The 25,375-nt window shown below is 41.7% G+C and overlaps 2 protein-coding genes across 2 annotated transcripts; both read right to left on the bottom strand.

Moving 5' to 3' along the window:
• Nucleotides 1-12,246: 12,246 nt before the first annotated feature.
• Nucleotides 12,247-15,411, bottom strand: chst6 (carbohydrate sulfotransferase 6; the record flags this gene model as incomplete). The annotated part of the gene is made up of 2 exons (XM_080842763.1): nucleotides 15,325-15,411; nucleotides 12,247-13,470 (listed from the first exon to the last, which is right to left on the bottom strand). The coding sequence occupies exon 2, from the start codon at nucleotides 13,447-13,449 to the stop codon at nucleotides 12,247-12,249; it is 1,203 nt and encodes a 400-aa protein (XP_080698889.1). The 5' UTR covers nucleotides 13,450-13,470; nucleotides 15,325-15,411.
• Nucleotides 15,412-19,232: 3,821 nt separating this feature from the next.
• tmem231 (transmembrane protein 231) lies at nucleotides 19,233-25,343 on the bottom strand (the record flags this gene model as incomplete). The annotated part of the gene is made up of 8 exons (XM_080841905.1): nucleotides 19,233-19,510; nucleotides 22,109-22,228; nucleotides 22,886-22,967; nucleotides 23,985-24,128; nucleotides 24,231-24,359; nucleotides 24,526-24,692; nucleotides 24,811-24,951; nucleotides 25,319-25,343. 8 exons carry the CDS (start codon nucleotides 25,341-25,343, stop codon nucleotides 19,341-19,343), a joined length of 978 nt encoding a protein of 325 aa, XP_080698031.1. The 3' UTR covers nucleotides 19,233-19,340.
• Nucleotides 25,344-25,375: the final 32 nt, after the last annotated feature.

Genomic DNA, 25,375 nt, shown 5'->3' with positions numbered 1-25,375 from the left:
CAATTCCAAGGAACCTCTTCTCTCTGTCCCTCTCAATTCAGCTGTAATTAGGAACATTAAGAGACACCTTTGGTTATTTTCTGCATCAAATGCAAATAAAGTCATAAATGTTATAAAATGCAGTTTTCGGGATTTTTTTTGTTGATATTCTGTTTCTCACTGTTAAAATACACATACCATTACAATTATAGATCACACATTTCTTTGCAAGTGGCCAAACTTGCTAAATCGGCAGGGGTTCAACTACTTATTTTCCCTACTGCATGGTCTATCATGGAAAAGTCAGCAATTGCCCTAACAGTAACAGGGCTGTGCAGTGTAAGGAACCCCTTCTTACATTTGCAGGAGACAAGTTCATAGCTGGACTGCCCTGCATCTGGTAGGCATGTCCAGAATGGGTTATAATGACCCTGACCCTCATAATGTCTTTGACCAGCCCCATTTACAGGCTCAAGGCAGCTCTGGTGTACATACCAGCATCTGACCCCACACATGGCCTCCATGGTATACTGCCTTTAGGGCAGCATTTGTTGAGGGGATTGACTGCACATTGTGCCGTTTCCCAAATAATTTCCCTCTAGCATGGTCTATTTCTGTGGATGTGCTGGTTCGGACATAGAGCAGGATGATAAACCTTTCTTTTGTGGCCATTACCACCTGTGAATGTCATGTTGGGCAGAACCTCGCTCTAACAGGGCATTCGTAGGCTCTGGAAAGACAGCCCACACAGCCCACACAGCCCATGCAATCTTTTCCCATGCCCAGCAAAGCTTGATACTGTGTCAATACAGCCAGTCAATGCATAAAACACAGGAAGAGCATGAAGAAACACAACGCCAGTAGTTAGGAATAACTTACAACTGAGAGTACGTAGGTAATTGTTACTTTACTCAACACGGAGCAAAACCGGGCGACCGCACCGGAGATAAGAAGGTACAATACAGAGAGATAAAAGACACAAGGCGCATGCGCCAATACAGTAACAATAACATGCCAGCAGACTGGAACAAGTTATGCAAGTCTGCTTATACTGCTGCTATTGAATTGCACAATACGAAATGTGCTATATAAATACATTTGCCTTTCCTTGCCTTGCCTTATAGGCTGGGAAGGTTTGGTCATGCTTTTGCCACCAAAGATTTGCATCCTTATCTCGCTGACAAGATATCCAACTACAAGATTCAAAGATTCAAGTTTCAAAAAGCTTTATTGTCTAGTATTTTGCCATACTAGAAAATTGTCTTTTGACTGAAGGCTTGGAGGTGTGTGTGTGTGTGTGTGTGTGTGTGTGTGTGTGTGTGTGTGTGTGTGTGTGTGTGTGTGTGTGTGTGTGTGTGTGTGTGTGTGTGTGTGTGTGTGTGTGTGTGTGTGTGTGTGTTATTTGTGTGAGTTCTTTGAGGAATGAGTGTTCTGTGTGTGTATAGCTATGGGGATGAATGGATGAATGATTTTTTGTAGATAGCTTTCCTGGCCAAAGGCATTCTGAATCTTCTGCCAGAAGGAAGTAGATCAAAACAAGGATGGAGTGGGTGGGAGGGATCTAAGAGGATGGAGTTGGTCTTCCTTCCCACTGCCTAGATATACAGATCCTCCAGCGCTTTCTGGTGTATTCCTATTAGCTTGCTTGCTTGCTTAGTTAATCTATTAAGTCTGCTTTTGCTTGCGTTTGTGAGGAAGCCGTACCAGGATGTAATGTTGCAAGTGATGATGGATTCCACCAGAGATTGGTAGGCAGTTGACAAAATGTCTTTACTGACATTGAAGGTGTCTAGTTTCCTCAGGAGATGCATACGTTGTTGTCCCTTCTTGTAAACCCCATCTGCATGCTGGCTAAAGGACAGACGTTGGTCGATCTCTGTGCCAAGGTTTTTGAACTTCACCACCTGTTCAACTACTTGTCCTTTCAGGGTCAAAGGTGAGGAAAGTGGATGTGGGGTGTTAGATGCCCTCCTCCTATGGCAACACAGTTCTTTGGTTTTGCTGATGTTCAACTGCAGTGAGCTTTCTTTGAACCACAGGGCCATTTCAGTGATATATTGGGTGTACTTGGACAGGGTGCTTTGATCTGTCAGTTTGGCCACCAAGGCCAGATCATCTGCATATTTAAATAGCTTGAATCCACTGATGTTGCATGTGATCTCATTATGAGTGCCACTGGTCTGAAGTCGGCTTTTTGGGAACAGGGATGATGGTGGTCTCCTTCCACGCCTATTCTTTACTCTATAAAGAATTCTCAGGGCAGGGCAGACAAGTAGTCAATCAATCAATTAACAGTGTGCAGTTTGTGCCGAAGTGGATTACTTGTCTGCCCTGCCCTGAGAATGAAGTGGATCCTTATCTCAGGGAACCAGTTTTTCCTCAGCAAAGCTTGATATTGTGTCACAGCCAGTCAATGCATGAAACATAGGAAGATGCCCAAGTCCACCAGGCCCAAGTCCACCTGAGATTCCATGGGCTGCACTTTTTCAGTACCAAATGCCAACCAAAGCTCATCCACTGGCTTAAGACCTTGAGCTGCTGCCACCGCCAAAACCACAACATCGGTATTAACAGTTTGGATCATAATTCTCTGGTGACCATGCTGTACTGCATGAGCCACATGTAATAACATGCGGGTATCAGCCTCCTCATGTGTGCATGGAGAAATTGAGGACAGATCAACTAGGGGTGGTTCATTTGTTTATTCTCCAGCACATCTGAGCAGAGCATCTGAGAGGAAGATAAACAACTCTGTTTTATTGCTGTTTACTCTGAGAAAAATTCAGAAAGTTTCTGACTAGTCAGTGAAATAACTCGGGGGCCACACCCTTTCAATAGGGAGGGGGAGAGAGCTGTCCACAGTTTCGAAGTTGGCATTAGCACGTTGACTGTTTCCATGTATAAGGCTGTCAATGAAACTTAATAAAAACGGTCTCACTTCATCTTAAGATTCACCTTCTTGACCTGTTAATCTATTTTTATCTTTGAAAAAAAACCCGAAATGCATATAACTCTACCCCTTTGTAGAAGCAGTCAGAAAATGACTGTTACGAAGGAGGTAAAATATCTGTAATTTTTCAGTAGAGGACAACACATTAAAAATTTGAGTCTATATTTCACAGTGCATTAGCAAAAATATAGCACATACAGTATCTGTGTCTGTGGTATCTTCGTACCAAGTAAAGTCTCATATCAACAGCAACCTACCATTTTGAACTGCCGTTAGCACGTTAACTATTTATGTAGAATAGGGAATCACTAGGGTGAAAAAGATTAAAAGTGTTTTTCTTCATTTCAGATCTAAATTAAATCTATTTACTTGTGAGCTTAATTAGAGCATATGGTGACACCAACATGTCACTTGATAGCTGTTAATAAATGGTCTTGATTTGTGAGAACATAAGATAATCAGCATCATATTATATTCCATAATAAGAAGAAAATTGATCTTAAAACTCTTGCACCATCGGCCATCTTGAGAAATGGCTGCTATGACTGCCATGTTGAAAATTCATGATGGCCTTATATCTACATTTTTCAGACTGTCTTTGGCTGTATGTGTACCCAATTTCACACTTTTATGACAAAATGCACAATTGCTCAGGGCCTCGTTTCCCGATAACGATGTATCTTAACGTTCTACGTGGATTTTCGCGACATCGTTGACGGCCGAACTCTTTCTACTTACGAGGGTTTCCCAACCATCAACTTAAAGTCAGGTGCACGAGCGCAACGTGCACGAGTTCTTAAGTAGCTCTTAGGAGCTGTTTACGTCAGGTTAACCTGTTTACGTTAATTGCTGTGAAATTAGCTAGCCTATGCGTGCATCGAACGTGCAATGTGCACTAAATTCGGGGCGGGGATAGTAACGCCATCTCCAGCAGAGAAGCCTATTTAAACTGTGTTCCCATTGTAAGGACATTTATTACGATCTGTCTGAGAGTGGGCTGTCAAAGCTAGCATCATCGAAGTCATACAGTACAGTAGGCTACATACATTCAATAAAATTAACCTACATTTGAGTCCAACTGCATGACCATTCTTGCCCTACACTTACCCTTACAATAAAGAAGTGATCCTATTTCAACCATAACTTCATTTTAAATAATGTCTTTCTTTATGACATTTAGTTTATAGTTTAGACAGCAACGTTGACATCTACAGTATATTCAACTGCATCCACTACATAATCTCAAACTTTATTTGTTGGTAACTCTCCAAAAAGGCTACCATTAACACATTTCTTAATGAAAAGGAAACATGCATCACAATAATACTTCAGTGTAACCTGTACCTATGTGGAGTGCAAATATGTCTTGCCATTACACTACCCAACAGCCCTACGTCTGCTAACACTACAGAATGCATAATTCCTACGGGCACTGCACTAGTTTAGCCTAATCTTTATTTTCAAATACTCAATATTCTTTATTTCTATTTTGATGGGAATAGGCAGGTGAAACAATGACATTCTCATGATGTGCTATACACAGAAACATCGTTTGGATTTCTTCTACAATAGGCTGAACGACACCCCTGGATAAGGTGTCGAGGGGTTTGAAGCGTACGTCATGCGTGACTGTATGAGCTATGAAACTAGCGATTTAAAAAAAAGTTTCAATGAAGAACATTGCAAATATATATGTATACAACCATCTAGCTAGAAGCTACCATATAAGCCAATGGAGTGGTGGCATAAGCGCTAAATGTGCCATCAAACTACTGTTTGAAAGCTTCAGTCAAGACCTAAATACTCTGCATTGGTCGCGTAGCACATTTCCGATCAAACCGAGTCATTATAAACATATAAAAAGTTGTGTAGATAGCTTTATTCATGTAAAATATTCCTCGCTTCAAGTAGCCATGTTTTTTTTTTTTTAATTCCCGTTTCTTCCGAACGACGGTCGAACGACGCCCCTGGTCAGGTAAGAACTAGTATTCAATGAGAGGAGGAGCGCACGATGCGAGTCGACTCACTTGGTGAATGAGACGCGCATTGCATGCGATCTGAGGCGTAGCGCACGAAGAGAGTCGCTCGAGGCGCATTGCGTGCGCACATTGCCTAATAAACGTGGTTGACTCTTATTAAAGCTCGAAAGAAAAATAAAATTCACAATGCAATTTATTTCAATGTGATTTATTTCTTAAAAAAGACTTTACAAGATCAACATCACAATGACTAATGGTGCAACAGTGTCTTCAAGAACTGTCCGTCGAAAACTGGGAGAAGAAGGTTTTTTTGGCAGAATAGCAGCAAAGAAACATTACTGAAAGAGAACAATTGAGTGTAACGCCTGAATTTTGCAAAAGAACACAAGAAATGGACAAAGAAAGATTGGTTTAAGTGTTGTGTACTGATGAGTCCAGGTTTGAATAGTTTGGCAACAAGCAAAGCGTGGATGTTCCACGAAGTGAGGGGGAGAGATATAAAAATTAGTGTCTCTTGCCAACAGTTTACAAGGAGGGGGTAGTATTATAGTGTGAGGTGCAATTTAAGCCTCAGGAACAGGTGACTTTGGCTAAATTGATGGCATCATGGATACAAAAGTATACCACAACATTCTGGTGAGGCACAGAGTTCCTTCTTGGAGACATCTTATTGAGCCTGGATTTATTTTCCAAGAGGACAATGGCCCTAAACATTATTTTAACTATTGCCGGATCTACTGGCGACAAGGAATCTGCTGGAACATTGAAAATGATGGACCGGCCCTCTCAAAGTCTGGACTTCAAACCCATCAAGCAAATTCGGGGCAAGTTGGAAAATAAACTCGACAGATCTATTGGAAATTCCAAGGAAAGCCTTTGGCTTGAGTTGCAGAAGGCATGGGATAACATTTGTGTTGAAGTTCTCAAGAAATATATTGACTCTATGCCAGAGAGATGTGCTGCTGTAATTGCTGCAAAAGGTGGGCGTACCACATATTAAATAATAAAAGTGGATAAAAACAGTAGGACTCACTTCATCTGATATTTGTTGTGCTCAGAACAGCCATCTGCATGTTTCATGAACATTATGAAATTAAATCATGTTTTGGAGGCAAAAAAAGGTAATTATTCTCAGATCTGTCAGGTGTTCTAATAATTTTGGCCACCACTGTATATCTTATCATGCCTCTTACCTCATTCATAACTTCTATTGCTACCTTCACATGTACTTACTCCTGCATCAGCCCTTTGCATCTACCTATATCATATCTGCACTAATGACCAACTATTGCTGCCAATGTTACTACTGCTCATACCCCATATATCTTGTACTGTCATATCTGTACTGTATAGGTACATCCCATCTATTTATTTTATATTACCACTATAGAATATAGAATAGCCTACTCTGAACTCTTGCTATCTGTACTTCTGGTAAGAACCCGTTGTCTCAGTACTTGCACTCTGTGCAATGACAATAAAGTTGAATCTAATCTAATCTAATTTTTTGACCTCTTGATTTTTGGGGAAGTTCATGTGTAAAGCTGACCACAACCCCCTGTGTGCGCCAGTGTTGTCAATCACATGTGCGCGCGCAACATTTGCGTCATGTTATCATTGTCAACTTGTGGGAGTTGTATTGTTTAACGGTGAGTTCTTTGGTAGATTAAATTGTAAACTTTAAATACAAATGCTAGTACAACTTATATACATTATCTGTAAGGTTGTCAGTGTGCAGTGGTAATGTAAGTTGGATTCGTTTTCGTTTTTTCCGTGGAAATAAATGACAATGCTTGACCATATAGCTATTTGATTTGTCTCTTTAAAGAAATAAATGACAATGCTTGACCGTGTAGCTATTTGTTTTGTCTCTTTAAAAAAATAAATGACATTGCTTGACCGTGTAGCTATTTGTTTTGTCTGTGAGAAAGAGTAAGAGCTTTAATAAGAGTCTCAACCACGTTTATAGTAGCCTATGTGCGCCGTGTCAACCACGTTTATTAGGCAATGCGCAATGCGCCTCGATCGGCCCGCTTCGTGCGCTACGCCTCAGATCGCATGCAATGCGCGTCTCATTCACCAGGTGAGGCGACTCGCATCGTGCGCTCCTCCTCTTAAAGAAATAAATGACATTGCTTGACCGTGTAGCTATTTGTTTTGTCTCTTTAAAAAATAAATGACATTGCTTGACCGTGTAGCTATTTGTTTTTTACTGTGAGAAAGAGTAAGAGCTTTAATAAGAGTCTCAACCACGTTTATAGTAGCCTAGGCTATGTGCGCCGTGTCAACCACGTTTATTAGGCAATGCGCAATGCGCCTCGAGCGGCCCGCTTCGTGCGCTACGCCTCAGATCGCATGCAATGCGCGTCTCATTCACCAGATGAGGCGTAGCGCATCGTGCGCTCCTCCTCTTATTGAATACCGGAACTTAGCTCCCCTGGTGGATTAAATCGCTAAGTGTGAAGTTACTACTGGTCCTGACCACACGTAGAATTCCTCTCAATGAAAGATACACTTAAGCTAAGTGTGGCGTTGGGAAACCCGTCTGCAACGTAGGAATCCTCTTACGAGCGATTTCAAGTGCTTTTTAGGCTAAGTGCGCGTTCGGGAAACTGGGCCCAGGTTATCTGCCCCATTATGTGCTAAACTCTGTGACCTCTTCTCTCTGTCCCTCTCAATTCAACTATACAACTACGAATATTAAGAGACACCTTTTTTCTCTCTCCATCTCTCCATCTTTCTCTCTATCCCTCTCACTCTACTTTCTCTCACACTCCATCTCCTTTCTTCATTTTCATTCTTCTTCACTTCATTTTTCTCTACGTCTGTCAATATTTTCCCACTTCACCCATTCTTTATCTCATTAGCCATAGCCACTCCTGTTCACTCTTCTATCCTTTCTTCGTTCAATTACCCTGTCCATCAATTCCTACACTTTCGCTTCACTCCATTTTCTCTCCTTTCAATATTTTCCCTCTTCACTCTCCCTGTATCTCATTATTCATGGAGCATAACCATCATCCACTTGCTTTTTCTATTCCTCTCTAACTCCTCTTTCCCACACTCCATCTCTCTACTTCAGTCCATTTTCTATTCTTCTTTTAAACTTTTCCCTCTTTACACTCTCTCTTTATCCATAGCCACTCTTTTTCATTGTTCTTTCCTTTCTTCTTTCACTCTTGTTCACTCTTCTTTCATTACAGTTTATGAAATGCCCTTTGCTGCGTAGGTCTTGTAAAGGACACGTATGCTATGTATTTTTCATTTATCTAAACTTTATACTTTTTAAGATATTAAACAAAAACTAATACAAATTTTCCCATTGACTTACATTGGGCCATCATGACATCATAATAGGGTATTTAAACTGGCTTGCACCTGTGTTTCACTGACACCTGCGCCAAGGCTTCTCTTCTTCTCTGTCCCTCTCCATTCAACTGCATAACTAGGAATATTAAGAGACACCTTCCATACTCTTTCCATTTCTTTAAATATTTTCCCTCTTCACTCTCTTTATCCATAGCCACTCCTGTTCACCCTCCTTTCCTTGAATGTGGCGGCGGAGGTTAGTGAGAGTTTAAAATGATATAGGCAAAATATGCGTCCAGGGGAAGGGGGCGTGGCAGCGACGGTTAGTGAGAGTTTAAAATTATATAGGCAAAATATGCGTCATGGGGACGGGGCGTGGCAGCGACGGTAAGTGAGAGTTTAAAATGATAAAGGCAAAATATGCATCATGGGGACAGGGGCATGGCAGCGGCGGTGACAAAAAAAATACGTGTTGCCCCTTTTTTCCAGGGCAGAGCAACTGCCCTTCAAAATTTCTGTGCACGTCCCGGCCTGTGCTAATATGTAAATTAGTCAGCATTACTGTGGAAACATCAAAATGAGTTGCTTATTGTTATATGTGTACTGTGTGTTGGTTTAAAAAAAAATATGTATATGTGTGAGATATGAAGTATTGTGTGATGACAGGAAGAAAGATGCCAGTCATTGACTGGAAACTAATGTTGGGTCCAGATGATTGCTAACTCCTCTGGTTCCTGGCCTCAGTGAACTAACATAGGCTGACAGTTAATCACCACATCTGCAGTGGTCTGTGCCAGGGAGATTAGAGATCTGTGTTTACCCAGTGTTCTCCCCCAAACAAACCAGATAACAATGCAAAAAAAACACAGGCACAAGGAAATTGAAATTACACAGTAAAGTGCACTGGTACAAAACGCTGTTCTCTAGTTCTAGGTAATTTGACCGAAGAGCAAAAATGATGCTCTTGGACACTAGATCATAGGTCAGCATGATAAAATCCCGGGGGATCACTTTTCTTAAGGGCTCCTTTGCAGCCACATACACCTACCTGCCTGAACCTGAATGGGTGGACCCCTACAATCTGGAATAAGGAAGACCTGCCTGTAGTAAAAGAAGTCATACAGGTATTAGGTATACATGAATCCCCTCATCTGCCAAAGCACCACTGAAGCCCTTGAGGCATTTTACATGAAAGGCCCTAGTTTTGTCAGTAGTGTGTACTTAATGCTCTGGTATATTTAACTTTGTATTATACGGCTCCTCAGAATCCTGGAGAATTTACAGTTTACAAACTTCTGTGCTGAATTCAGCTCGAACCGCTTAACTTAGAAACTTTGTTCGAACGTTGTCGCGTAGGTCTTCTTTCCTTCTCCCACTCTTCTTTCCTTCTTCAACTCTTCTTGCCTTCTTCTGCTCTTCTTTCCTTCTTCCACTCTTCTTTCCTTTTTCCATTCTTCTTTCCTTCTTCCTTTCATAACTTTTGCATTTCATGCACTGGTATTTCTTTCAGGAAATGCATTTTCTAGTTTATTTTAATCCACGTCTAATGTAGGTGCTTGTATTGAAAATATCAATTCGAAATAAATCTTTCAGTTTAATTGGCAGAGAATTGAAGTGTGAATCTACAAATATACAAGAACACTGAATCAAGACAGTACAAACAAACAAAAACACAGGTCAAATATTTATTGAAAATAAATCATATCAATCAATCAATAAATCATAAAATCATCTGTAAACAAGATCTGTACCAGTATCAACTTAATTAATTAGTAAGGGATTGGGCTTGATTACCGTCAAATACAAGATAAGAGTACACTTTTTATTCAGACAATGATTTTCTGCCATTTCTGCACTGAAAAAGAGCATGGACCAGAGACGCCATGTAAGTGGTCGTTTATGTAGCAACGTGTCCTTTTCATGGCTTCGTGCCAACTATAAATCTTCACAGTGTCACCTCAGCTGGACAAAGGTATTCCTCTGGGAAAGTGTCGGCAGTATGTGCAAAACGAGTGGCCAGTCTGCACAGTCCAACGACTCATTCCTGCACCAACACCAGCTTTACTGAAGGCTGCCTTCAGAACTATGCATCACACTCCACCTCTTCTCACATTCATTAGTTAATACACATTAACGCACACATAACGTAAGAGTTCCCATGACAAACACTGGTGTGTGTATGTGTGTAAAACTAAAACAATCGTTTACCACAGTGCCTTCAGCAGAAACATTGACAGGGTTTTGCCAGACAGAATATTGCTCTCAACAGTCTTTACACCTATATATAACAGCTATAAGCAAATATATAACAGCTTCCTCTGCGGTAAGGGTGAGTCTCAGTACCTTGTCATACCCTGTCAGTCGGCTTCACACACTCTTGCATGCACTCGCACACATGCCTGTACTCCACCAGAGCTGTGGTTTGTCAGCGTTAGCACGTCAGCCATTACTGGGCAGCTTCAGAGGCCTCCACGCCTTGCCTCTGGGGTGAGATGCTTGTGCTGACACACTAGCCCAGACTGTAAATCAATGTGATTTAAAACAACCCCGGGACCTGATCTGTCCCTGCCTATCCCTGGTAAGACATCAACAGTCTTCGGCAATCCACCACAGAACAAAACAACATAGAAGGATTAGGACAAAGACAATAAATACACCAACAACCCTCCATTATGGTAAATTTGAATCATATCCCATCTAGACACACTTAATTAAAACAGAATTATAACTGCTTTCTTAAGACACACAAACATACAGACTGCTTGACACCCAGTCATTCAATCCCTTTTCCTTCATCACAATCTCTCTTTTCTAACACACAAAGACAATGACACAAACATGAGCCTATACTGCACAAACACAATGTGCAGAGTATTCACATTGCTGGTTTTGTTAACTTGGAAAGTGAGCCACGATAGCTCTAGATGTCTAGATGTCCACACCCCTTGCAAGAGGCCAGAATTGGAAATGTTCTCTACCAATGCTCCAAAGCTCACACCATCAACACCATTGTTCAACTCGCTACATCTAGGAAAGCTGCACAGCCAGCCTGGCAAAGCTGAATCATGATGGAAACAGATAGTTCTAAATGCTTTTGAGAGTCAGGTCTGGAACTGACCTGAGTACAGACCTAAGCAATTTAATTGCCAGCCAGTCTGAGCCAAATTTTTTACATACAAGGAATTGAAAGAGATTCAGCAATATAGAAATGGTAATGACAAAAACTAGGATGCCATGGTGTCAGAAAATATGTTCTGGTGCCTCACAGCCACCAGTACATCAGGTCGGTTCTGTTCAGGGAAAGCTTAAAGCAGCCCTCGGAAGGTTTTCCACATAGACATCATACAAGTGAGTGTTTTTGAGAAACTCAGTCAAAAATTCTTAAACATAGGTAAGTAAGGTCATTTAAGTGTTTGATAAACATAATGACCTCTAAAAGAACATTATGCTTTAAGCATAGAATATATTTTGGAAAGCTATTTATTTTAAATGGTAATAAATATGTTACGTACCTGAAGTTTGAAGAATTTGTTATGGGAGAAATATTGCCCGCAACTTTATAGAAGTTTTGAAACGATATAATGCATAGTAGCAACCAATTTGGCATTACATAGAAGACAATGCAGGGGGTTTAAAAAAAACTGACAGACGATTGTTATTAAATCAGAATGGCTTCGTAAACAAGTGAAAAACAAATGCATTAGGTCAAAAATCTCTGACATTTTTAGGGGATTCCCTTCAATACCTGCCCTCTGCCAGCAGTGGTCCATTTTAAATGCATTCAAACATTCATCCAGCGGTCATCCTAGTCCCAGTCACATTCATCCACAACAAATAAATTACATTACATACAAGAGAGGGCCAACACATAATCATAATGTGCCAGTACTGCTTCAGTGATGATGTTGGGTAGTCTTTTCACATGGAATGACCATTGCACCTGTATTCTGTGCTCATGGGGCTCAAGGAAAATGTTTGGGCAACTTTTAGCTAACCTTGAAGCTACCCTAATACCTTGTGCAGAGTGTGTTAGACTTTAGTGGAGTGCTTGGTGGTCTTGGAAGGCAGCCAACTGAACTGGAAGGGTTCCCGTGGCGATAGCACGTCCATGTCCAGCTGCCGCTGCTCCTTATCGCTGTCCACTGTACGGTAGCCCAGCAGGGACATGGCGCCCTTGCAGATCTCCTGGATGCGGCGCACCTTCTCGTAGGAAAGTGTGGTCCGCCAGGCGCGCGACACGTCCTCGGCGTTGCGCGAGGTGATCTGGAAGGCCTCCTTCTTGGTGCCCTTGCCCTTGCCATGAGTGATGCGGTAGATCCACTCCTGCAGCCGCTGCGTCATCTCCAGGCCAGTGAACTGGTAGATGGCATCGATCTGGCCAAGCGGGTCGCGCACCACGTCCTCATAGCGCACCATCTTGTAGCGGCCGCGCAGGAAGTCGGGCGGCTTGAGTAGTGCCGTCTCATGCATGCGCACGTGGCTGCGGCACACCTCCTGCATGACGCGGTACTGTGCCTCGGGCCCCTTGGCCTCTCCTTGCTCTAGGACCAACGCGTTGTCGCGGGCCAGCGCATTGGCCGACTGGTCACGTGAGCGCCACACGGCTCGTGGGTCCCGCACCAGGTGCACGATACGCAGGTCGAGTGCCGGGTCTTGCAGCAGCGGGTAGAGTGACTCCAGCTCAAAGATACGCGTCTCCTTCAGCACTACGTGCGAGTAGCTCCGGCAGGCCTCCTCGGCCCTGGCCAGGCCCCGAACGTCGCAGCGCTTTTTGCATTCTGTCTCGTTGCTGAAGGTGTCGCGTGGTGTGAGCGCGCATGCCGGAGGCGAGCAGAGAGCCCGGCTGTGGCTCCACATGAACAGCTGCGACACATTAGGCTGGGGCGGCAGGTAGGAGTCCATAACAGACAAGTCGCAGCGCAGCACCTGGTGCAGTGAGTCGCGGACGGCCATGCGCAGCCCCCGTGCCCCGGGCATGCGGAGCGTAACCCACACGTGCCATGCCGGCTCCATCAAGTAGAAGACGGACGGGTGCTGGCTAAACACCTGGCCAAGGAAGGACGAGCCGGATCGCCACGACGAGAGCAGCAGCACATGGACCTTGCCCTGTGCCGGCGGGGAGGTGCTTGCCGGGAGACCGTGGCGGTACCAGCCGACCATTACTACCATGGTGATGACCTGCAGGAGCAGTAGGGTGACCAGGGCTGGTGTGGGCAGTCTGAGACGCAGCATTGTGAGGAAATGCCTTCCTATCTTTCAGAGAGAGCGAGAGAGAAGACAGAGAGAAAAAGGAGGGAGGGAGTAAAGAAGGAAATGTGAGTTACAAGGTCAGTAGAGAAAACAAAGAGAAACAATGAGACATAGAAAAGGACAGAGAGACAATGAGACAAAGAAAAGGACAGAGGGACAAAGAGGGTGAGAGGGAGAGTGTGTGTGCAAGAGAGGGAGAAAAGAGAAGAACTGCATTAAGTTTAATAGATTACACATGTGGACTGGAATTCCCTCTCTACCCCTATAGAACTGTAACATATGGCTAAGTCATCCCCGGAGCCGCTTGATTTACAGTACCTCAAACACAGCTGCAAAGCATTCTATAGGAAGCATTACACAACCCTTTCTCACAAGGGAATGCAGCAGTATGATTTTCCTTAAACTGTTCTCTAAAGCCCTGGTCTGTGTTCCTGCTAGCCAAGACCGACCATACAGATCATCCCACGGTGGTTCCTAAAGTAAGTAAAACAGCAGGGACTGTCCACAGCCTGTAGATGGCAGTGACACAAACCAAATGGCCTTTTCTCTCTATGGGACCAAGGAGGTGTGTGAAAACAAACACAAAAAGCAAGGGTTTGACAGCTGTTTTTAACTGTCGGGTGTCACTGTAAAGAGGTGTACAAGTGAATAGCTCACAGATGCATAAAATCATGCCACTGTGACCGTGTGGAACTTGACCACAAACATGACAGTGGGATGAAAGAAGAGAGGTGGTGTGTTACAGTGCTTAATATCCCCATGGCAATTTTCAGTGGGGACCTTTTTGCTTAGGCAACCAATAAACACAATATGTGGTGCGCAGAGTTTTATAGGCAGTCCCTGTCCACATTAGTTTATGAAGCATACTGTAATGTGCAATGCTAATTAGACAAGTCCATACGTGCCTTCATAGCGGAAAATAACTGCTTTAAGAGTTTCACTACGAGGACAGTATGTTCTTACATTTACTTCAGCGTCTTTCTTCAGTGAACTGAAAAAAAAAAAAAAAGCTGTTGGATAGAACAGTCTCTTCTCCCGGTGTCCTGTCATCTTCTGTTAATCTGGTCTGTTAATTAAGCTATTAGTTTGTCATTTATTTAGACACAAGAAAGGCTACTTCCAAACTTTGGGACCACTCTCGTGCGTGCATAGCCCATTCATCATGTCTCCCCCTTGTACACACACAGTCTCAAGTAAACATATACCCAACAAATTCCCTCCAATTCAAACATACCCAGCCATCTCACTACATTCTCAAAACCCCCATCTCCTGTCACTGCTTTCTGTAAATGCCAGAGCCTCAAAAAGAGAATGCCTCTAGAGATTAACAACCATGTTTGGGCATCCAGTCATTTTGTCTCTTAACAAATGTTCCTGTAATGACCCATTGCTCAAGCTCTCCAATTTAATTAATGACGTTATGGAAAACAACACCAAGTACCTACTTAGACTCCTGTTCAACAGCTGTTCCATTAAGTGGGCTAGTTAAAGAAGAAGGAAAACATATTTGAATATATATTTAGTTTGAGATATGCCATAACTGCTGCAGCCACCATAACAACAGCGTAATAACGTTATTTTTTGGGGCCATAGACACACTTATAAACCGGAGAGGACACACACATTTTACTATGAGGGTCGAAGCCTAACAAAGGCTATATTTTCTAGCGTCTGTTCTCTTGAACAGTGTTGCATGTGTGTAACCTCTTAATATTTTCCCTTGACCTCAATTCACTATCCATTTCATTGATGTCGCCAGAGTTGCGGCATTTTTACCTAATAAACTAAGTTACCGAACCATGTATGCTTAGCGGTCCTGTGACAACGGCGAAATAACGTTAAGCTACCAGGACTTACCTTGGGTATTGCGCGTCCTTTGGAATGGGACCGTGGAACGAACACAAAATAACTAGTGCCGTATGAACAAGTACAAACACGGCTCAGAAATACATCGTCATTGCCCAGCTCCTCCAAAAGTTTACAAAGAATAGCTTTGAGACGTGGCCATAAGCTGCAACTGCCAGTGAAGCGGGCGGGGGACGTAGCCTACATGTAAAGTGTGAAGGGAGGGGGCAATGTGGCTGGCAGGAAAAAGAAACTGATGATGACCGATTAGAAGTGATTCTAACGTTTCATCCTGTGGATCCATTTTTTAAATATTCATATTGTATTTGATCATATGTTTGTATTCGATCTTAATTTCCGTTTTGTTTTAGGTAGTTTCACATATTATTTTTCATTTCAGATTAGTTTTTATTTCATGGACTAATTTTATTTTGTTTTAATTTACAATAGTTTCAGTGTTAGTAGTAGCCTTAGTATTACTATTAGTCAACTTTTGTCCTTAACTACTATTAGTATTTGTAGTTCAGGACAAAAGTTGTCAACGACGACTGAATCGTAGAAAATAATCAAATTCGCAAAAGGTTTTTGATGTGTTCAAATTGCATCCCTTACTTCCGCCACCACAGTCCAAAAATCTGTGTTCAGTGGCTGTAATGGGCGTGCACGTGAGAATCCTCTATAGATGCTATCAATCTATTGGAGGGTGGCAAAAATTAAAAAAAAAAATGCAGACTTTAATAGAGCTTTTTGACCTATACTCGCAGCACTATATGTGGTACAAAACACTGCCAACGCCTTAAGAAACATCATCATGTGAAATTTGGCCAATGTAACATTATGCTGTGGGGATACTTCTAGTCTGCAGGAACTTAAAGACGTTTTTGAATAAAAGGAAGGATGAATGTGACTCAAGATCACAAAATAAACTGTTGCAGTCTGTTGTTAAACTAGGGCTTGGGGGAAGGATTACCTACCACTAATCACCCATGGCACAAGGTTAAAACAAACACTGGAATGGCTCCAAAACAGTTAAGTGTCCACAGTTAACAGTTCATTCTAGAATTGCTCAATCAAAGACCTGATCAAATCCTACTGAGATTATGTGTCAGTTCAGGAATGCTATTACATCAACCTGGATGTTCTACATAAATTCTAAAAAGAAAAAAATGGTACTGCTCTGTAGAACATAAGAGAACATGGATATTAAGTTCCCTGTCTTTCATCTTTCTGGGCAAACTCTGGGGGTGTCCAGTAGTACCAAATACTTAGGGCACATTATTACAGACGTTAGAAGGATGATGCCGAAATGTTCAGACAGAGGAGATTGCTCTATGTCCAAGCTAACATGTTGGTTAGAAAATTCCACCACTGTACATTTGATGTTAAAATGAATTTGTTTAGAGCCTACTACACCCCTCTCTATACAGCTCCACTCTGGGTGAATTACAAGGAGAGCTTGCGTAAATTGAAAGTAGCCTATAATGACTGTCTTAGGATACTCCTGAAGAAACCCAGGAGTACTAGAGCCAGTGAGCTGTTCTGTAATATGGGTCTAACCACCTTCATGGCCTTGCTGAGGAACGTTACTTTTAAGTTTATGAGTAGGCTGGACCGCTCTACAAATTTTATAATTGATCTGATGACAGACCCTGGCCGCAGCTCTGTCAAGTACACATCTAAGATCTGGGAAAACTGGCATGAGTGCCTTTTTAAGCCCTTCTCTCCTTGTATATTTTTTATGTAATTAATTTATTGTATGTATTATTTATTTATCATGTGGGCCTTGAGCCTGTAATAAAGTTTATATATAAAAAGAATGGGGAAAAACTGCAGAACAATGTGCAAAGCTGGTGCTGTCTCACTTCAGAAGACTTAATGCTGTTATTGCAGCAAAAGGGTTCTGTACCAAGTGTTGATGTAGATATAGGTGTTGAATACGTATGCAAGCAGCTTAATTATTTCCTTATTGTATATGAAAACATAAAATGTACTAAAAAACATACTTGTATGTATCTATCTATACTTTCTTCAAGTATTCATTGAAATAGATTTGATATTCAAGTGAAATACTGAAGTTGTCCACTGCAGTTAACATTACAAGGAGAGTACAACTTCCGGAAGCATTTAAGTTGCATTGGAAACATTAAATCAAAACTGATGGCACCTGTCATGTGTTGTGAGGCCATAAACTTTACAGTACATGTACAGTTTACATAAAAACTGACTTTTGAGAACAATGTGAGATAAAATGTTCACACTAAATTTTATGAGAGCAATCATTAAGCTGATTTCTATGGCATTTGCTGCAACGGTTCATCTCCAGATCACAATAGTTTCAGTGACAAAACAGGCCACTCTAACAGGAAAATGTTGCAACTGTGTATCCTGTCCATTGTGCCTCACATCCTGGGTTTGCTCATACAACTTGAATTACATGTAGAACCAATGCAAACCGTGACTTTGAGCTGGACTTAACCAAAGAATTAGCTGCCAGACCGTATGAGGTCATTCTGCTGAGGAGAAAGAGGGATAGTGTGTGCTTGTGTCTTGGTACCGGGCCTAGGACATTTGTAATTGTGTGAGTCTGCATTCATTTTGTTGGTGTGGCTGATTGCCACCTTTTAATTGAGGGCGGGGGCTTTAGAGGGACGAAAACTGCATCTGTAACTGATCCAATCCCATCATCAACAATCCAAGCAGAAAAATGTAGGTGTGAGAGAGTGAGAAAAGGAAACAAAAGAAAAAACTAATGGAAAAAAAAAGAGAAAGAAAAGGGAGAGGCTGACAGAGGGAACAAGAGAAAGGGGCAGAGTGAATGGTAATAGTAAGGCACACTTTCAAAACACTTAAAGTTCCAAACATGTTCAATGTGAAAAACGATGCTGGGGAATTTCATCTAAATCCCCTGCAGTTTAGGTTTAGGCAGCACAACTTTGGCAGTTCTGCTGACAGATGATTAAGGGCTCAGATACACATACGCGTTTTTGTAAAAACGGGACGTGAGCAAATGCATTGATTCCTATGGTACGGCGCGTTTAAAGCGTGCGCCCCTTCTCCACCACGCGTTGCGTATTTGAAGCGTTTTTTAGGTGCGCTTAAAAGTTGAACTATTCTCAGCTTTCCAGCGCAAGGCAGGGAAGCGCACCGCTTCTGTTTTGGCCGCCGCACTTTGCCAAGGCGTTACTGAAGCGTTTCTGCCTGAAAAAAGACGCATATGTGTATCTGAGCCCTTAAACAATCAGCTTTCCGTGGAAAGATGAGAACCGGTAAAAACCCAATAAAAGGTGGTGTGGGAATAGGACAATAAAGATTTACTGCAATCACTGCAAAATGAAATAATTGAAGCAGACAAAATGCTCTCAAAGGTCATGTTGATAAGAAATTTGAATATAATCCTGTGAACGGTGCCTTTTATTCTTAAAAGTTGAACTATTCTCAGCTTTCCAGCGCAAGGCAGGGAAGCGCACCGCTTCTGTTTTGGCCGCCGCACTTTGCCAAGGCGTTACTGAAGCGTTTCTGGCTGAAAAAATACGCGTATGTGTATCTGAGCCCTTAAACAATCAGCTTTCCGTGGAAAGGTGAGAACCGGTAAAAACCCAATAAAAGGTGGTGTGGGAATAGGACAATAAAGATTTACTGCAATCACTGCAAAATGAAATAATTGAAGCAGACAAAATGGTCTCAAAGATCATGTTGATAAGAAATTTGAATATAATCCTGTGAACGGTGCCTTTTATGTGCACTTGTCTTTCTCTTGACTAAATATGGTCTGCCCTGGTCATGACAAAAAAAACACAACATATATAGGATTTATAGAAACACATTTAATGTCCTAAAAGTAAAACTCTAAGCAAACAAACCTATGTACAAGTAAAAAAAAATATGATTACAAGCGTTCTTCTTTGAAGCTGAACACACTGATATCTTATCTTATCTGGAATAATTAATGCTCCCCTCACAGGTATACAGTACAGGCTGTTTTCATACACATAATCCTTTGATCCTAGCTGTAAGATGCGCAGACATCTTCAGGCCCTGTGCTGTTTAAGCGGTAAAACAGGCACCGTAGACAACACCTGGTTCTGGAAGACAAAGTCCTGGATGCGGCGGAAGACCCACAGGAAGATAAGCAATACGCTTACATACTGAATCCATGCAAACTTAATCATCTCCCAGAAACCTGGACGATAAGTAAGGACTCAAAGTCAAAGAAAAAAAACAACAATGAGTAGTCAGTTTTATGTTCACACCCATTCATTCACCCATTCTGTCTTCTTTCTTTCTCACCGATTACTCAAGGTCTCCCAGCTGGGAATATCAAATGACAAAGACTATCTGATTATCAAGTTGCATGAAGATTAAAGACGCTGGTTTCTCCTTCCATCTGTTGTGTTGCAACTCAGGCTTTTAAGTGCTGTTTATTCGAAGTCTAGAGTCACCGAATCAAATCATTTTTCACACGATTCAAATATTTTAATTCCGTAAGGATGGAGCCTGGTAACGAGAGATTTGCGTAAAGACGGAGCCACCGGATTGTGTTGAACGGGCTGTAGTACATACCCCACGCCTGTGGGTGGCACTTTAGCGCTGCTACAGACAACTGAAAAAACGTGAAAAACGTAGAAGAAAAGACTAAACAGCACACGGTAAAGGAGCACAGCACACGGATAAACAAAGTACACAAGACATTCAAGCTCCAATTAGCAACATTACATTATGGTGGTTAATAAAATCAGTGGTCAGACTAAAGGTTATGCGAAAATTAATTCTATTTTCTATTGATAATAAAGAGTTTGGAACAGTACAACATGACATGTCTGTCATCCCATTTCCCATGAGGCTTTGCTCCAACCATTTTACATCAATTTATGAATAAAAAAGCAAATTAAATCGCTGGCCAATTTATATTTGTGGTCATGAAAGTTATGTAACGTCTGAATAAAAAGAATTAGATCAAGAAAGGAGGCTAATCAAAAATCAGTAGGCTGGATTAATGAGAGTGAGTTCGAGCCACACCATGAGTTAGATGTAACGCAACAAGTGTTATATATATTAGTTGGAGATCGCGTGTGGATCACGTGGGACAATGACGTCATCAGGTTGCGTGAATCCGTGCATACGAACACCAGCCCCCGTACCAATTCAAATCTACTCACTTTCTACCCCCGATTCGGATCGTTGCGGATACCGTGTGCGGATAGAGAGTGTTCGTCTAAATCAGGGGTGGGCAATTATTTTTCCCAGGGGGCCAAATGAGCAACTGAAAATATTTTGGAGGGCCGGGCCAAAATGACGAACTCAATTATGCATAATATACATTTTATTTCTATATAAAAAGCAGTAAATGGCATTGTTTTGACCGCTGGTAAGAGTGTATGTTATTATTTGGCAATTCAAATGTGATGAAAAATATCATTCAAATTGAATTTCCAAAATGATAAACAAAATGTAAAACATTTGACTCATTTTCAGTCACATTAATAACAAAGGGCATTTTGAGTTTCATATACTATTGAAACAAGGATTTTCTTAGCTTTCTAAAGACATCACATCATCTTTGTAGCCAAAATAAACAAGACAACAAGTCACTGAACTTTGTAAAGAAAAGTGTCCCAGTTTTGTTGCCTTTTTGACTTTATATGCCTACATCAGTGGTCCCCAAACTTTTTAGGCCTAAGATCACCAACCTTTGCCTTGGTGAAGGCAAGATCTACCTATTGAGGTGTTGAGAGAAAAAGACTGTCCAGACTCCAAACTGTACTTACAGCTTATCTTTGTATTAGGCCTAGTTGTATTGAATTAAATCAAACACTTTGGTCCAGCTTTCAAATTGATGTGACCAAGAACACATTTAACCAGGGGTTCTCAATTATATCAATTATCAATCCATCTCAAACTATAATTTTTCTAAATTATTTCCACAGCCCATATAGAACCACAGACAGCAATTATTTTATTAGTTTAACGCTGAAACTATGTGTCAGATTTCATCTTCATAATCAATTTGAAATCTCTATCTGTCTGCAATACCGCTCGCGACCACTATGCAACTTCGGCACTCTCACACTTGCCATGCATACACAGTAATAGAAAGCACAAACAGCATCTACCGTTTGGGCAAACCAACAGGGCTGTTAACGATATGTTTTTTCGCCTGGAAGTCTCTAGAAATCTGCCACCCTATTCAATTTCAAGTTCAATTTAAGAATACTCCTGAGAACACTTCAGGACAGGTGTGTTCAGAGATATTTTCTGACTATGGTATTCCGAAGTCCTTAAGAAAACAGTTCGAAAATGAAAAGATTTTCTAATTATCATGTAATCTTTCGCGGGCCGGTCAGAATCACCCGGCGGGCCATATTTGGCCCAGGTCTGGTCTAAATGATAGGGCTATCTGTATTATGAACAGATCGGACGCAGACAAACTACACTTCGTATAAACAGCACTTTAAACAGCAAGCAAAAGATATAGTATCAAGTCAGGCTGTTTGTCACACAATCTCACAGCATGCAGATCTAATTATCAGGTAAATAGATCATTAATATGATGATGATGATGATTTACCCACTAGAATATCATTTATACTGATAGGCACTGAAAAAAACAACAAATAAACTCTGTCCTTTCTGAACTCACAGTGCCCCCACACACACACACACACACACACACACACACACACACACACACACACACACACACACACACACACACACACACACACACACACACACACACACACACACACACACACACACACACACACACACACACACACACACACACACACACACACACACACAAAAGGATATCTGATGACCTCCACAGGGTAGCGCACCTCTGCACTTATCCTGAAGGGAGCCCCAGGAGCTCGACCCACCGTCCAAACTGGACTTGGGCAAGAGAAGACAGTAGTCACTAAAGAGATGGTAGGATAAGGAGAAGACGATAGGAGGGTTAAGTGTGATAAGTGAAAAGCACAAGCAAAAAAAAAGAAATGTTTATAGTGGGGGAAGTACTGCAGTTGCAGCTAAAGATAATAGCAGCCGTAACATTATATATTAAGTCTGGGAGCAATTCTCCTGTTTTATATTAACTCTCACTCAGTTTGATTATTTACATTTCTCGATAACTTCCTGACCCCTTCATTAAATCTTTTTCTACTATAGATTTCAGATATTGTGTACACGCGTACACAGTACAGCCTTCGGTATGGTACAAATATTTAATCTTAATCTCTTTTATCAAAAGTAACTACATTTTAAATTGCTGCTTTAAGTTAAACATCTTACTCCCCTGACTAAGACTTTTCTGTTTCCTCAATGGGCCATGTCTGTCAAGAGCAAGTAAAAAGATTTGATCTTTTTTACAACTAACTTCTTAAGTCTTGTAAATATTGTGGCATGATGGTGCTGAGGGAACCTAAATATATATTAATATTATCTTAGTATTAAGCAATAAAAAATAATGACTGTACAGAAATATGAACAATAAATGATTAGACCATATCAAAACCCATTTGTGTATCATTAAAGACCGACCATTTGCATTCACATGTCAAAAATGTTTTCTTACAGTTTCTTTTGTGGTATGCCCCAATGATTTTGACCAGATCATAGCTGCTGGCAAAGGGGCTGTGGCCATCAATGACTGATATCTAGGGCAGAAAGAAATTGGTTTATACATGGGAAAAGATTTATTATGCTAGTAATCGGGGGCCTTGCACACATGCATGAGTTCAAGGTATATGATGCATATGACACCAGAAGAGATCTGGGACTGGAAACCATCTAAGCTGGGGCCATCACACACCATAGTGCTGTGTTACTTGACAATGGAAGAAAACACTTCAATTTATAGGCATTCTCCAACAAATGTCATGACCCTATGTTTTTTTTTCACCTGAAGGAACCAGGATTTAAGCTTTAGAGTTAATAAGTATATGCCATAGTCAACAATTCAATGCATCTCATTCCTAGATGTAATGGTTGCTTTTATTTGGAGATGTGAAATGTGTGTAAAACTTCTCATGTGTATTCTCGACCTGGCCTACATGAGGTGTGGGACAGCTCTCATCTTCCTCCCCGGCAGGGCATAGTATCTTATGCAAAGATTCATGCAAAGATTTTGAATTATTTAATCATGGCTAGAGTTCTGACCCCCCTGTGCTCTCTGTGAGAAAATGTGTCTCAGACTTCACAACTCCCAGGTTATAATTAGCATTCAGGAATAGAGCTATGGGGTGACACCCCTTGCTTTACTAAATAGGATAAAAACCTGCATTGTTCCAAAGGCTGACATAAAAGAGAATCAGGTGAATCCATCTGGTGATATCTAAGTCTCTCCTCCTCTGGTGAAAATCATTGCAAGATTAAACCTGAATTTTGGTTGACCATACCTCAGACTGAATACTCCGATATATGGGATACCTATTTAATTCCTATCACAACACATACCATGGCAGCGGTAAACATTAAAGGCTTTCATATAAAAGAATGAAGTCACTGCAGGTTAAGCCTCACAGCAGAGAAAGCAAATAAAAGATGAGATGATTTAAATCTCAAAACCAACTAAACCTAAACAGAGCTCATTCAATGAAGCCAGGCATGAATGTGACTTCACAATGCCATTTGTGTGAGTCAAGTCTGTGTGTGTCTGTAATGTGAGAGCTCACATTGTAAGTTGTGTGGAGGCCACGGTGCGGGAGGGGAACTCGCTGCTCCAAGCGCAGATCTCCACTGACAAAGAGCTGAGATCCCGGGACAGGGGAAGAGTGCTGCACAAACGCAAGTGTCTGCATGACAACAGTGGACATTCTCTACAAAAGGAAGAGACAGATGGAATAGAAATGACGCATGCACTTTAACGGGTATGATGAAACAGAATGCTGGACAGGTGTGGGTGTGCAAGTTTGCCATACAAAGAGCTGGTAGGAGAAGGTGAGAAGCAACTGGATGCTGTAGACCTGCTCCTCAGGTGACAGAGGAAGCTCCAGCTGGAGATTCAATTGGTCCAACTTCCCATCCTGATTCTGATCCTCCTCTCTAGCCTAAAATTTGAGCCGCAAAACAGGTATCAGATCATTCATTCATGAGTATCCTAGCGTCTCCCTGCTGAAGCACACTGAACTACACGAGCTGCAAGGTGCTACATAGTGGACAGGGAAGTTCGTAGTATGAACCACAAAACAAGATGCAGCGTGAGTCTACACTTACCGAAACCATGGGGATTCGTAGGTTGCTTCCCAATAAATTATTTAAACTGGGGTATGTGCTCCAAGCAACGTAGTCACCCTTTGTGCTGGTGGCAGTCACTAGAAGCATCTGATACTGAAACCTGACAACGGGTTGTTCTTCGTAGGTGCTGCGTTTCAACCAGAATCCTGCGCAGAATGTGCAGTGAGATTGTGACTGTTCTGGTACACACCATTTTGTGACTAGTCTACCATCATGACTTAATATTAAAGGAGGACAATGTGTTACATCAACTGATGATTTTACCTTGACTTCTGTAGGCAACCAGGAGAGGAGGAATGTAGGTAAGACACAGAACAGCTATGGCAAATAACGTGGCTTTCGTGCACACGCTAGTTTTGTATCGAATTAACGCCGGGTGAGAGTATACTTCATAAAAGCCCATGACTGCAAAAACAAGTAAAACTTTGCGGTAATCATGCAATAATGCAAATCAGCGTGTAACAACAGGAGTCTGCGTGGAGGCAGCAGTCTCTTTCAGCTAGCAGAGCAGACACGCAACCTTAGCTAACTGGCTAGTTGCGTGTAGCTCACTATTGTATCATATGGACGCTACGACTATCTAATAAGAGGAATCAAAATCAATTCAGGCAGAGGTTGGTGCCGTGTTCTATCATTTCCTGACTGTTTCGATTTGTGAAAAGTTTAGGATTTGCCATAAAGAAACAAGAAAGTTCCTTTAGCTACCTAGCTACATTTATGTCTACCCGTAGATGCGCGTTTATCCCCAACTTCCTGTAGATTGGCGTCTTACCGTTACCATGGCTGCGATTATCCATAGCAACCGGCTCTCCCCTCTTTCTGCTCACAA

This window comes from Sprattus sprattus (assembly GCF_963457725.1).
Source record: "Sprattus sprattus genome assembly, chromosome: 7".
Taxonomy (NCBI): domain Eukaryota; kingdom Metazoa; phylum Chordata; class Actinopteri; order Clupeiformes; family Clupeidae; genus Sprattus; species Sprattus sprattus.
The sequence above is the reverse complement of the archived record's forward strand: the minus strand, read 5'-3'. Positions and strand labels throughout refer to the sequence as shown.